We start from the raw sequence: 14826 nt of genomic DNA, 5'->3' as shown, positions 1-14826 counted from the left end.
GGATTTATACACAGATCCTAAGAATTACCTGAGTGTACTTAATACACAGAGGCCCATGTTAAAAGATGGGGTGTTCTTCATTCCAAGGCCAGCTCACCAGCCCTTTCTCTGTTTGGAAAAGCAGCTCATGGAAGACAGGAGCTTCATTCACTGTGAATCCTGGGCCAGGACTGGTTGCATGACAGTGCTTGAATAAGTTCTTGCAAAGTGGCTTTAAGTTTATTCCACAACCCCACCCCCAAAGTTTGCAATCCATGCATATGAGTAGGCTTCAGAACAGCCATAAAACGTGCACCATGAAAGTCTACAATTTAAAAATTCATTGCACCAAATTAAACTTACCTTTAAATTCCATTTTCCAGAGTTTTCGAAGTAGCCTTGCATTTCATGAATGAATAGATGATTGAATGGTAATTATTGAACACTGTGTAACAAGTACATTTTCAGGTACTCAGAGAACTCTTGGTATAGAAATGCTTTTGATGAACCACTGGGTGCAGATAAATTCCGTGGAGACCTTTGTGAGATAGTCATGTAAGATGTTACAAGACAGTATTCATCTCACGTTAAAGGAGTCAGTGTGACTCAGGGCACAGCTCCCAAAGCACTCAGGGTGCAGACAGCCCGCTGGGAACCGTGCTCCAAGGCTCCAGAGTCACCGCAGCACTGCACGCTCTGCAGATGGACGAGGCTATCATAGCACTCATATGCTTGGATCTTTAGGAAAGAACAATAAAACCTGCACAATAAAACCTGTTGCAGGATGTTGCTTTTCTTGTGTGTACCCAGGGGTGGCCAAACAATGACCGATTACTGACCCTGGATTGACTGACTGCTAAAAGTATACTCTGCTTCTGTGTATAGCTGAAAAGCTGTACTGTCGGTGCCAAAAAGGAGGCCAATACTGTAAGCCCAGGAAGGCTTTCTTGGAAAACAAAGATAGGTACACAATGTATGCGTGAAAACACACTCTGTAATAAAACACACACACTTCCTCTAGCAAGAGCAATACAAAGGGGTTATATAAATTTATTTTTCATGTAACAATTGATTAGTTTAGAAAATTCCCATTTCAATGTTAATTCCATCTCTCATTTTTTAAAAGTCACTAAAAGGACAAAAACCCACACAAAAATACAATCTGTATCTGTTCGATATTTACAGTCACTATTAAGGCGCAGATTGATTAAAAGTCAACATTATTCAAATAATCCAAATATTCTGTGCATCACTGTGCATCATGACACCAATAACTCCATGTACTATAGTGTCATTCCCTTCACTGCATCGAGAGAAAGTGGGAACAATAACTTCCAGTGTTTTCTTTTTTCTTTTTAGCCACCCCATTTAATTTAAGTGGGACAGTTTTCTCTTTGGCATGAAATCAAAGCACTGTTCCTAAAACCTCTGCCAACTTAACACTGCAGAAACATTCCTCCTGCTCCAGACACACATACAAGGTAGAGTGTCGGGTCAAGGGTTCCAACCGTTTCACGTTTCTATTATGAAGGTCTTATTAAGAAAGACCAAAGCACTGAGTAGTTGAACAGGAAACCAGTCTGGAATTGTTACCTGTGCTAGGAGGTAAGCATGACACATTACTAAAATCAAACAAACCGGGGAGTGCCACATGATCCTTGAGATGTATGTGCACAGGGTGAGCCGCTGCAGTAGACCTGCATCCTTCAGCACGCGAGGGTGAGCGCAGGGATGGACAAGCCCCATAGTGCCGGTTCTGTGTCAGGCTCACTGTCTATGGAGGTGAAGATACCAATACTATTTTGTGAAGGGAAAATTCTGCAGCATGCAAGATCTCACTTCAATTCATGCTCTTACTTTAAAGACAAGATTGAGCCACGGAAAAACATGAGGCAAATATTTCTCATCCTACATTTATATGAAAGTCCCCAGTTGTGTATACTTGTCTACTGTCTCTGGCTTGAGAACAGGGGACAGTGGTTTATGTTCATGTAACAAGCTTAAATGTTGGACGTAAGTCACTACAGTACCGATCACTGACATTTCCTATGGAAATGTTTTCCAGACAATTAATATGCTTGGAAATAATATTGCTTTGGATGAAGAAAGGCACTTCAGTGATTTTTCTCCTTTCATGGACTAACAACTCCATAAATGCACAGGAAGATGTCTGAGAAGATCCAGGCAACAACTCTGCCCAGTTTCTTGGACTTTCACAGTTTGAGATTTTAACAAGGAATCTTGCCATTTCAAAACAGTCTTTTTATTCCCCCACTCAAAACTCAGTTACCTTGATGAACTGTCACTCGAGACGCGAAGCCTTTCCAGGCCTGACACGTGTCTCCTTCAAGCAGACTGATTTGGTTTCGGGTAAGCCCGGTGACCACACGGAGCGTGGCCAATGTGTGCCTGGTGTGAACTACAATCTCTTTATAACGGCAACAGTGCTGTCTTGTCAGATGATTATTGGCCTTTTAAATAAAGTGACAATCTAGGGCTCCAGTTATTGAATGCTTTTCATTCTCTAGCATAAATCTCTAGTAAATATCAATTTCATCAATTATGTACTGTATGTTTATAATATCTAAAAATAAAAGTTTGATATAAATAATGTCCTTCAATGGCAGTATACACTTAAAAAAAGCCCTTTGCTTTCAGACAACCACTAAAATCATTTTAGCAATATAGGCAGCAGCTAAATACGATCACTGCAAAGGGTTAATATTGCAAAATCCATTTGGTCTCTCTTTGCACCTGTTACCATGAACTAGGTTCATTGCTAAGTGTTCCTAGGATACTGACATAAATGAGTAAGTTGGTCCAGAATCCAGTGGACTCACATTTCCCAAAGGCACAGAATATTCTGCAAAGAAACTAGTGTCCAGTACCATTTCAAATAAAAATTTGATGCAGCCAGAAAAATAACTAAATCTGATCTGTACCGATACATCAGGTGACATAAAAATGAGAGGGAGAAAAAGATAATTTCCACAGGACAAAGAAATCAGAACTGTGTAAAGTGCTGAGATACCTCAATAATTATTTAAAGCAGTACCAGAAAGTCCCACTGTGATTTTTTAAACCCCAAAATACCAAAACCAAACGAGCAAACAAATAACTTCTAAGTTTTCTGGCATCCCAGATGTCAATTATCCTTCATTGTAAGTAAAAAAAAAAATCAGTGCATATATTATATACGTAAATAAAAACAAGAGATAAAGCCTTTCCCATATTGCATATTCTGTCCAGCTGTCAGTTATAAAAAGTCATCCACACTTGGTATTCTGTATGACAGCATAAGAACAGCGTCTCACTCTCTTAATGTCTGCCGCAAAGTACAGGTGTGAATACGATGCTTTGGTCCTGACACAAGACACCCCAAGTGCTGGGGGCGCTGTGCGGTGAAGGCTGCTCCCAGATATCGCATGTCCAATTTTACAGTTAGGTGACGGACGTGTGCCCAGAGGGTCCTGCTACCAGCGGCCACTGACACTGGCAGCATCTGAGTGGTACTGACGGGGTAGCCTCCCACTTGCTCCACCTTCCAGGAAAGAGGTGCGTGCATTTGGTGGTTCAAAAAGCTTTCTTCGGTTTTTATTTAGTTCTATAGAGAAAGAGAGAGAGAGAGAGAGAAAGAGAGAAAGACAACTGTTAGGAGCTCAGTGAAGAAATTCTATATACTACAGGGTGTGGCAATTCAGAGGTCGTAGGAGGCCATCAGAACTAGAGGAGGGCATGTGAGAGGATGCATTAGCAGCACAGACAGTATTATACCTTTTGATCTCATCATGGCAAACAGCAGCCCTGATGTCAGGAAAGAAAAGGAGAGCCCACAACTGAACCCAAGGATCCTGGAAGGGCACTCTGGGGGATTCAGACCCAGCCCCATGGCTTTGCGAACGCCCCCACCCACTGCTGCTCACCAGCACGGAAACACCAACTGGGGGAAAACTCCACCAGCCGTAAAAAGTAATGCTGTTCTACTGTAATAATAGGAAGGGAAAATGGGAAGGGAAATCCCTACACCTACAAAACTGTACCGTGGAAAAAGCAATGCTTGCAAATCAATACCTGAATTCAAACTTTCAGAAAAAACTGAGGTGCTCTATTTTTTTAAGGAAACCAGAATATTTAGAATATAACATTTTGATCTTCTTTTGCCTTAACCTTTTGCCTTAAATCTTTTGCCAGCTAAAGAGCATTAACCAGAAATGTCTGTAAAGTTCATTAAAACACACCACTTTGTCTACATCTATACACCCCCCCATGCAGCGCGTGCACACACACACACACACACACAATCATCACACACAATTCTTGGTAATTCACACAAGTGAACACAATTGTCAGACTTTGGAAGGTAACATTTTTGAGACCACTCAAATGTACATTTCTTCTAATACATTCAAATTAAACTAGACAAAAATGAGTAAACAAACTTGCATATAGTCACTAGGTATGCTGTGTTAACCATCCTAACACTCTCCCGACCCCTCAGTTCCGCAGGTACACCGCAGTGCTGAGGAGAGAGCTGCTTTAACTGGACAGAGGTGGTTAAGGCCAGACATCTTTCACATTCCACCCTACTGTCTGCCACTATGTAAAAGCTGCCCCTACTGAGCTGCAGCAGCGGTGGCAGGCAGTGTCTCTCTGTGCACGTAGAAAGGTCTTCGTAGAAAAATAACAGTGGTTCATTAGCATTTACCTCACAAGCACATTATACTGATTTTGTCCTACACAAGTGTGCCTGACGTGGGAAACAGGATAAACAGTTTTCATTTTACAGGTAAGAAAACTGACTAAAGATGGATGAACTCACTTGCCCATGCAGTTAGGATGTGACAGAGCTCTAGTCCTGCCTGATACAGAGGACGAGGCCATGAACCACGGTGGCCAGTGGCCCTTCAGACACAAATGAGCAAAAGCATCAGAAATACAAACCTGTGGTAATGGAAGTCCCAGGCATTATTTCATATTTTAGTATACAAACATAGCTTAAAAACTCTGAAGAAGCAAGGAAAATATCCATAAAAAGTACACGCAGGCACACTATAAATGGCTTTTAAGGTCCTGCAGAACTGTGGTAGCAATGACATTCGTAGTAAAAGTTGTACACAGAAACTACAGCTTTTAATAAAGCAAACACCAACTGAAACATTTGGAAATCAAAATTGACTCAATATATTGAAAGGCAAACTAGAAGGTTCTACCAACTGAAAGGTAATCACAAATGAATTGCTTAAGTACAGAGCCTAGGAGCGTTTTAATTTCGCTTAAACTGGGAGAGTATCTTTGCCCTCTGGGAGAATACCCTACAAATCAAGGGGCCAGCCCCAAATGACAGAAAAAAAAAAGGAAGCAATGAAAATATGTAATATTTTCCCCTGACACGTGTGACATGCGCAATGCAGCACACACAGATAACTGGGCCATTGAAGACAAACTGTTTTCTCTGTAGCTCTCCTATACACAGACACACAGAGACTGAGGGTCTAAGTGGGATGCAGAAGAGACATTCCACAGAGCTTCTCAGCGACCAAGCCCTACTAAAAAACTCAAGAATTTCTTTTCGCAGTTAAAAATCCAACTCCTTCCTCTGATTTTTCTTTCAGTATGCCTAAGGGATAGTTTGGGAAAATACCAACCTTTTTCTCTGAAATTCCAAGGTTCACACAATCCTGGCAGCTCTCAGGATCTTGTTGCGGATCTGAACAGAGTCACAAACTAAAAGAATAGGTTGGGAAATGTTAGATCTACCTGAGGCCGTGGCAGGAAGCCTGTTAACTGGATGCTCAATTTCCTCTCACTGAGTCTTCATAAAGCCATTGAACCAGTAACTAAGCTACTCTGAGGGAAATCTGAATTTTCAAAAAAACCACGAACTCGAACAAAAAAAAAAAATCTGTGCTACAGATCAACTGCATCTCCTGCTTTATTAAAGTGTCTTCTGGCCCAAGGTTAAAAACAAAACCAAATGCACCTTGTAAGAACAAGTCTAATTAGGTTAAAATCTCCATTTTTTAACAGAGAAATTTTGAGTGAATTCTCTACCTAAACTGTGTAACCAGCAAACATGAACCCAGGTAGCTCAGCTAGACAGTGTCTGGACATGGAATGTGTTGGGACTACGTGTGGATGCCTCTGTTACCAGGTGAGCTGAACTGGAAAAAAAAAAACTTGCTCATGAAGGATTTTCTCAAGAAAGCCTATTACTTGCAGAGAAAATGATCTATCAGGTTGAAATAAATGCATTCAACAAAGTAAGGCAAAATCGTCCTTGAAATCATCGAACACTTCACGTTGTGCTAATCATTTGTGAGAGATCTTTTTCAACATTTCTAAATCTCCTTATAAGCAAGAGGACCTGTGAACTCCACTGAGAGGGGTAGTCCACAGGAGTTGTATGCAACCTCCACAGAATCACATGGAGGATTGTGCTTAGAAAAAAAAGAAAACTTTTTAAAAAGGATTTAAAACACTTCTGATTTATATCCCGCCCCTGAAAACATCAAGGGTACTGATGTAGTCCAGAATGAAAGTACTGGTAACCCACCTACAACAGATGGATGTATTTAAAACTATCTGTTTGAAACCAGAAACTTTAGACAATTTGGAATGGGGATGGCTCAAACGACAAACTTGGTTTCCCTGTTAGGTTCTCTAGATGCTCTAGAGACAGGTGATGGTGTGTGGAATACACCTTCCTCTGGTCTAGAATGAACTGGCCTATAGGCACAGCCCAGCAGAACAGACATGGCGAATATGTGAGTTCATCAAATTTTGACTAGTGATATCCACCTAATTTGCAAGTAAAAGAGTGTGAGCATACATAAAGATAACTCGCATTTCACAGTAGCTCTCTAAAGATGAGTTTTAGTGTCATAAGCAGACAACAGAACCTTATTGCTACAAATGGACAAACAAGGCAGTCTCCTGTTAGTAATACATGCTGTTAAAATGAGAGTTTATTTTCCCTAGGCCTGTTGGCTTATCACATGGAAGGACAACCTTTATGTAGGAATGGCGACCTTACACAATCGTCTTGTCTCATCTAGTTATTACACTCGAGGTGAAAAAGGAGCTGACAAGTTCACTCCAGCAATCATGAATAAGCAGAGGCAACACCCATTACTATTTTAATCAAGTTTTCTTCCCATTGTATCAAGAAACCTTATGCGTGACAGGAATTATTCATCTTCCCTGTACAGAGCCATTAACACAACCTCTTGAGTATGAACTCGAGAAAGAACTCAATGGCTACATTTCCTCTCCTGTTTCGAAGTTGCTCTGCCTACATCAGCCTCAGGAAAAGATTTCCAGTAAGGAGATACTGGAAGTGGTGGTAGGTGATTCACTGTAAGATAAGTGAAGAACCAATGGAATGTTAACTTTTGCTTGCCAATGTGATGAGTGAATGTGGTCTGAAATGGACTTGCACCAGGTGGTTACAAATGTCATCCTCACTAAAGCATAGCCTGTGAATTCAGTGTAGTAGAAATGCCCCCATTTTCTTTTCTACAACAGGCGACCCTTGGCTACTGCCTGTGCAGTCTGTTATTGAAGAGACTGGCACACACATAAATGCAATATTCAAGAACTTTCCTGGATCTTGACCTCCATGTCCCACTTTTTCAAGTTTCTCTAAACGTCTTTTTAAGGTCCATTACTGTGTATCTGCTCACTCCTGCCTCCTCATCTGGCTCAGTTCCTTTTAATTAGGTAGCATCCAATAAATATGTACACAGCACTTTGTTACATAGAATATGCAACAGGTGTATAAAGAAGGCGGCCTCAAGAGGCAGAAAACATTAATGTCCTCCCTTCCTTTCTGTGACTACCTTTTGTATCTTACACCCACCTGTAACTCAAATCACTAAAATGAATAACACTACCAAGCCCCACGCTATACCAAAAAAACGTTCTTTTCCCTCATTGGCAGTGGTCTCAGTTGGTGTGCGTGGACATCCACATTTGAAACTGGAATCCAATCAAGAAGAGTTAGAGACTAACCCAATGATTACGGCCTAACACCACTGCCCAAAGGAGAGCCGAACTACTCTCGGGTTCTGTGCCAGCTAGCTGGTTCAGTCTTTCTGAAGAGATCTGTTGTGAGGAACGACATTGTCTAGGCACAGTTGCTGGCAATGCCTTCAATGAGGCAGCATTATATTCTTGGCATCTGTCACACCGTTGGCAGGAAGCCCTCTGAAATCACAACCACCAAGCGGTCAGGTCATCGAGCAAGCAGTTGATGGGCAGAAGCAGCCCCACCAGCTGAGCCCACTGGCAGAGGGCACTCACATTTTGAACTATGACTTGAGGATTAATATTCACCTGAGATTGCAAGCAGCATTTTCCTTCTGGCACCAAAAGTAGTAATCCCCAGCTCTTTAAGGTCCTGATCTGTGAGAGTGAGAAATGTCTGAAGATCGATCTATGGATAAAAGAACAATCTCAAATCAGTGTACAAAATATTTATTATTTTGTAATTGTAGGATCAACCCACATTACATCTATGTGTTAACGTTCTATGTACTTAGAAAAACGAATGGTGGTGGCAAATCTAAGGGCAAAGGATTCAGACATGAAGGATACGGAAGTGATGATTTAACAGAAGGCAGTCTAGGCAGGTGATGTACTGCATGTTCGCCAAAACTTAGCCCTGAGCATCGCGGCAACTGCAGCAAAGAGGGAAACATCATTATTGCATGACTTTCATTATGTGATGAAACAGGAAATATATTTGTGTCCAGAAAAGAAAAACATCTTTCATAGTTTTGGGTTCTGGATTTGCTGCATGTGTCTTTGTAAGAAACTAAATATCACAGATGGTATCTCGCACTGCGTTCTACCAAGAAAATCGTGCCAGGTCCAGTCCACATGTGACAGTGCTTCCTTTGGCTCAACTCAGCGGATTCCTGGTGAAATCAGGTGGTATTTGCAGAAGCAGCATGAGGACAACTGTCCTCCTCGGCATTGGCAACGGCGTATGGAAGGAAAGGGCTCAAGGATTCTGGTCACATCACGTGGAAGAAGTGCAAGATGACAGACTCTGAAGTCAGGCAGGCCTGGGTTCACGTGCCTTCCTACTCTGATGTTGGCTGGGCAATTGGGGTCGACAAAATTGTATCTTTCAGGACTGTACTGGGTGTTAAAAATGACTGTAGAGGTAACGCAGACAGCTGACCAAAGGAGTAAAGTGATGGACAGCTACGGCCAGTAACCATTTACACTGACACAGCACCTCTGAAAAGTACTAAGTTAATCTCCAATATGCTTGCAAGCACATTCGTGAGGTTACTTAGAGGGATTTTCATTAAATCACATTTGAACATCAGAAAGCATCCTACATAAGCATCATACATGTAGAAAATATACCATCTTAAAAGAAGCAGGTCATCAAAATTCAATGCACAATTAAAAAGTAAAGTACATTTTAACTGGGTTACATTGGATACAGTTTGAAACTCTGGTTTTGAATGGATATCCAGTTCTTACAAAGCCTCTGGTTGATCATTTATCCTGGTTCCCGAGATAAGATTTTAGAAATTCCACTTAATAGAAACCACAGTTGTAGTGTTCTCAAACTTTCTCTTAAAGAAGCAGAGGGTAAATACTCCAAGCAGCACTACCAACACATCAAAGAAGAAGCCTGGCTGTGTTCCAATCAATCTTCAGCTACAAAATCAGGCAGTAGATCTGCAGATCATCCTGTTGGCCTATGGCCTAGCTAATAAAATACTACCTAAAGCTACTCCAGCTATATAGTTTTCATGTTTCTTTCCCTTTTGGAGTAGCTAAGTGAGACATACAATTAATTTCTATGCTTCTTCAAACAGGAAATGCAGATAAAAACAAACCCAGAAACATCACGGGTAATATTTTAATACTTAACGCTAAGAACTTCTGTGTCTACACAGTTAAACTGCTTCTGCCCCTAGCACCTGTCACTGACCCTCATTTAACCAGCAAGACTAAACCAACAGAAATGATAATGTAACACGTTCATGACGAGAGTTACTCAACTCAGAAAATCCTTAGCTCCTCGGTTAAATGAACACTTCTCAACATCCAGTACATATACATCAATCTCTTTCTTGGTGCAAAACGTCAAAAATGCACGATTCAGACTAACTTACTGAATGACGGGTAGTGCACTGAATTGAGGAGACAGAGTCTGTAACACAGATCTTCAGTTCCCTACTGACTGATGCATGCCTGGGAACCACTGGCTCAATCACATGTTTTATAACATGAAATTAAGCCAGCTGGTGTTAAACATGGAAAATGTCCTGATTTGGAAAAGAAATAAATGTATTTAACCATTCAAGCTGCCAGCGTTAGGTTTAAAGTGCCATGGGAGTATGACAACATGACAGAGGATCTTGCTCAGGGGCTTTTTCCTGGACACCTACACATGGCAGGCTGCTGCTGCCCAGATGGACCCAGGTGCATGATGGCAATCATTCAGAAGGCATCTAAGTTCCGTCTCAGGCTACGCAAGCCCAATAATAATTGCTCTGTTCACACACACATACTGTGAGAACTGACTTCAGTAACACACCTGGGATATGGCTGAACACACCCAGATATTTATTTCAGATGCTGTGACTTACTTTGAAATGCCACCAAGCACAGAAGAAATGCAATCCTGTTCAGTGCAGACCTGCTGCTGACTTAGGGGGAGCCGTGACTCCTGTGGTGCCCCTGAGTCAACGTGCCAGTCAGGACTCCTGGCTGAACCTGGCACAGGGCAGCTCAGGTCCAGCTTGGCAACCATCATTTTCCAAATTTCTGCTGTGCTGTGTTTACTAGCCAGACTACATACATAAGAAATGAGATGACATTTTTCTAAGCAGGGAGAACAAGCTGAGGCTGGGGGACTTGAATAAACTGCTCAGGGAAAGCACAGTCGTAGGTCAAGGACTGATTCCTTCTAGAGCTTGTCCTACATGCTGCCCAAACAAACATACCCGGGAAAATAAATGAGGACTGACCTCTTGCTGCTGGAAGACATCTGTGTACTTTCCCAGGCCCAGCTTGCTGAAGAGCTCCGGCAGGTCAGACCCTTTGAAAGAGCTGTTGAGGTTACAGCCATTGCTTCCCGTCAGCGAGGAGATGCAGTCCATGTAATTGCTACTGCTGAGATAGTGTTCCGCTGCAAGGCAAGGGAGAGACAGGCTGCCAGTGTGAACGCCCAGAGGGACCACGCCTTAATCAAAAGTTCTAATCACCCAGATCTTTCAGATTTCACTGTCCTGTGGGATAGAGCAGCAGCTGTAACAATACAGCCATCCTTTACTGAAAGGTTGGCTTTCCACTAAGGAAATGCGGGTTACTGCTTTCAGGGAGGCCCTTGCCATTTAACAGCGACATTGGAGAGGCAGACATCAGCAACAGCGCCTCTATAGTTACTAACCATTCTTCATCGTCTCCCTGAGTGTTACACAGCATTCACTCCTAGTTGACAGGATGTGAATTAATGGAGGGATGGGAAGGAGAATCCCTAGGACACAATGAAGGTGTGGGAAATTACAGTTCCATCCAGAACTGCTACTGGATGCTACTAGGGTGGCTCTCTGTGCCCATACAGTCAATGAATTATACAACATTGCAACACACAAGGCTCATCCCCTAGGAAAATACAACTGGGCAGCAAGAGCACAAAATTGGGCACTTTCAAAATAAAGAGTAATGTGTGGAGTGATGCTGCTGTTCGTGGATTTCATTTATGACAGAAAGTAAGCTTTCTCTTTTGGGAAAGTCCAAGAGAGTATTCTCAGGCTTGTTTTGGCTCCCTGAAGGATCTGATGGGCAAATGTGTCAACACACTTATGCCTAGTAACATGCAAGGCTGGGTGATGGGCTGCTGACCAACACCAAGCACTTCACCAAACATACGCTTCCCTGGAAGTTCTAGCAGAGTCATGTAGCCATTTCTGCCTTCCTGACCAAAAACTGGCTCTCGTCAGTATGCTAGATCTGTCTTCTGACATCCTGACAGCAGCTGCAGGAGGCCCCCAGAGGTGCAAGCAGAGGAGAGGGGAACACAGCAGAGCCAGTCACACCCTCCAACCCAGCCAGGATCCCAACAAATGCCAAGTCCAAGAATCCGGTTTTTAGTTCTCAAAACTACTTTGTTTTCACCTCCCAACTGACAAATTCTTTGTTCATCCCAAGTAAGGAATTTCTTAATAAGGTTTCTTCTTCTCTAACAGTTGTTTTAGCCCTTGGAGAAAGTGTGGAAGTAAGGGCCCAGGATGAAGCAGAGCCTGAAACAATGGTGTCCTGCCCAAGGACATCAGAACAATGCTCTAAAGCTGAACATTCGATGCAGCAGGCATTAGCAACACATGGCTACTGGGCACCTGAAATGACGTTAGTAGCAATTAAAATGTCCCACTGGTATAACACACTGCATATTTTGAAGGTTTTATAACAGAAAAGTAAAATAACCTAATTGTTTTTATATAGATCATATATTTAAAAGAAATATTCTACATGATATGTTAAAGCATGGTACTAATTTTTAAAATAGATGTTTAAAAATAAAATACTCTTTATGGTGTCTGCAATGGCCCATAACTCTTACATTTTTTTGTCTCAGCTACTATACTCTATATTCTTCTAAATTCCCTACATTCTTAATACATCTCACAAAAGTCAAATAACAATGCTCAATTTTTTTTTGTTCATTTGAGAGAAACAGTGATTCCATCTGCTGTTTCACTCCCTAAATACCCACAATAGACACTGGGAAGAAACCTAAGCTGGGAACTCAATGCAGGTTGGCCAAGTGGGTGGCAGTAACCCAAACATGAGCCATTGCCTGCCTCCCAGTGACTGCATTAGAGAAAGCTGGAACTGGCAGTCACAGCCAGATCTGGAACCCAGACGCTCCTATATGGGATGTGGGCATCCTCACCAGCATATAACTAGGGCAAGTTAAGTTCTTACTATTCTGTGAAACTCGGCATTTTGCTGAATGTATTTGAAAGGCAGACACAGACACACACACACAGAGACACACACACACACACACACAGAGCAAGCGCAGAAGAGATCTTCCATTCACTGGTTTATGGCCCAAATCATGACAGACAGTGCCTGGCCAAGTGAAAGCCAGGAGACCAGAACTCCAACCAGGTCTCCCATAAGAGGGACAGGGGACTATCTGGGGCCATCACCTATGCTCCCAAGGCAGCTGGACTGGAAGCAAAGATGAGAATTGAACTGACAGACTCCTATGTAGGATGGACACTGCTCAAGTGGTATCTTAACTGTTGTACCAAACACCCCTCGATGACCCCTTTGCGGTAAAACAATCCCCACAACCTCTTCCTACAATTCAGCTAAGTAATCAAGTTAGTTTTAATTATCCAGCAGTAAATCAAGAAAAAGGAGATGAAGACAGAAAAAAAAAAAGGCTCCAAGCTGATTCCCATGGACGTACAGACCATTTACACCCCGTCGTTCTAGGCTGGCACCAGGCTGGCTCTCAGCTCAGTCACGTTGTCAGCAGAGGGGCAGTCAGTCAGCAGTTAGTAGGGAGTCTCCAGGCTACGACTGACCACACACTTGGGAATAAAAGACTTCAGAGTGTTTTGTCATTTAGGCTTGGCCAACAACATGATGGGGTCTTTTTAAATCTTAGACCCATGACAAACAAGGCTGACTTGATGGACGGTGCGACTGGCTGTTACCAGCTGTCTCCCACACTCATCTACATTGCCTCTCCAAGTACTCTTCAGATACTCCACACTATATGGGTCACAATTCCGAAAAAGCCTGCAAATGGCAGGGAGGACAGACACAGTGGCAGTTCTCACCTAGTTATTTATACAGCTTAGAGGCTAGGTGCTTTCACAGGCCAAACACTGAAGTCCCACACAGATTTGACTGTATTTGCGCAGAAACAGACCCACCCCCAGCTCTCTGCTGTAAATCAAAGCTTTGCCTTCTGTTTACACTGTCAGCTAAACCTAGTCAGTTTTTAAAAATTATATCCTGCTCATCCGTTTTGGCAGCTACCTACTGCACAGCCTTCAATTTTGTCCAAGGGGTTAACTTTTTAAAAAAGATTTATTTTATTTTTATTGGAAAGGAAAATTAGATTTCTGGAGAGGAGGAGGGACAGAGAGATCTTCCATTAGGAACCAGGAGCTTCTTCCATGTCTCCCACATGGGCACAGAGTCCCAAAGTCCCAAGGCTTTGCGCCATTCTCCACTGCTTTCCCAGGCCACAAGCAGGGAGCTGGATGGAAAGTCAAGCAGCTGGGACATGAACCAGTGCCCATATGTGGTCCTGGCACTTGTGAGGCAAGGATTTAGCTATTGAGAGAATGCAATGGACGCCCAAGGGGTTAAATTTTTTTTAAGAAGATTTATCCATTCTCACTGGAAAGGAAAATATACAGAAAGAAAGAGATACAGAGAGAAAGATCCTACATCCACTGATTTACTCCCCAAGTGGCTGTAATAGTTGGAGCTGAGCCAATCCAAAGTCAAGATCTAGGCGCTTCTTCCAGGTCTCCCATGTGGGTGTAGCGTCCCCAGGCCTTGGGCCATCCTCCACTGCTTTTTCCAGGCTACAAACAGGGAGTTGAATGTGAAGTGGAGCAGCTGGAACATGAACCAGTGCCCACATGGGACCCTGGCACATGCAAAACAAGGATTTAGTTGCTGGGCCATCACACCAGCCTGGGGTTAATTTTTTAAGAAATATTTATTTGGACAATAGAGTACAGAAAGAAGAGACAGAGACACAGCAAGAGAAAATCTTCCATCCACTGGTTTACTTTCAGATGGTCATGACAGCAGGACAAGACTGGAGCCAGGAGCTCCCAC

The 14826-nt window shown here is 42.6% G+C and overlaps 1 protein-coding gene across 3 annotated transcripts in view; it reads right to left on the bottom strand.

The window, feature by feature from the left end:
* Nucleotides 1-2196: 2196 nt before the first annotated feature.
* The window catches only part of BICC1 (BicC family RNA binding protein 1), a 261793-nt gene continuing 249163 nt past the window's right edge, over nt 2197-14826 (bottom strand). The window contains exons 19-22 of one of the 3 annotated variants that reach the window (XM_058672039.1): nt 10977-11137; nt 8314-8413; nt 5625-5703; nt 3448-3583 (exon numbers count right to left, since the gene is read on the bottom strand). In XM_058672039.1, the coding sequence (XP_058528022.1) occupies nt 5648-5703; nt 8314-8413; nt 10977-11137 (317 nt within the window). In that variant the 3' untranslated portion in view covers nt 3448-3583; nt 5625-5647. Of the gene's footprint in view, nt 3584-5624; nt 5704-8313; nt 8414-10976; nt 11138-14826 lie in introns of all 3 variants that reach the window. The other 2 variants (XM_058672038.1, XM_058672037.1) reach the window with 2 other exon arrangements.

Source organism: Ochotona princeps, chromosome 13 (genome assembly GCF_030435755.1).
Source record: "Ochotona princeps isolate mOchPri1 chromosome 13, mOchPri1.hap1, whole genome shotgun sequence".
NCBI classification, from domain to species: Eukaryota; Metazoa; Chordata; class Mammalia; order Lagomorpha; family Ochotonidae; genus Ochotona; species Ochotona princeps.
This window is presented reverse-complemented; position numbering and strand designations above follow the sequence as displayed.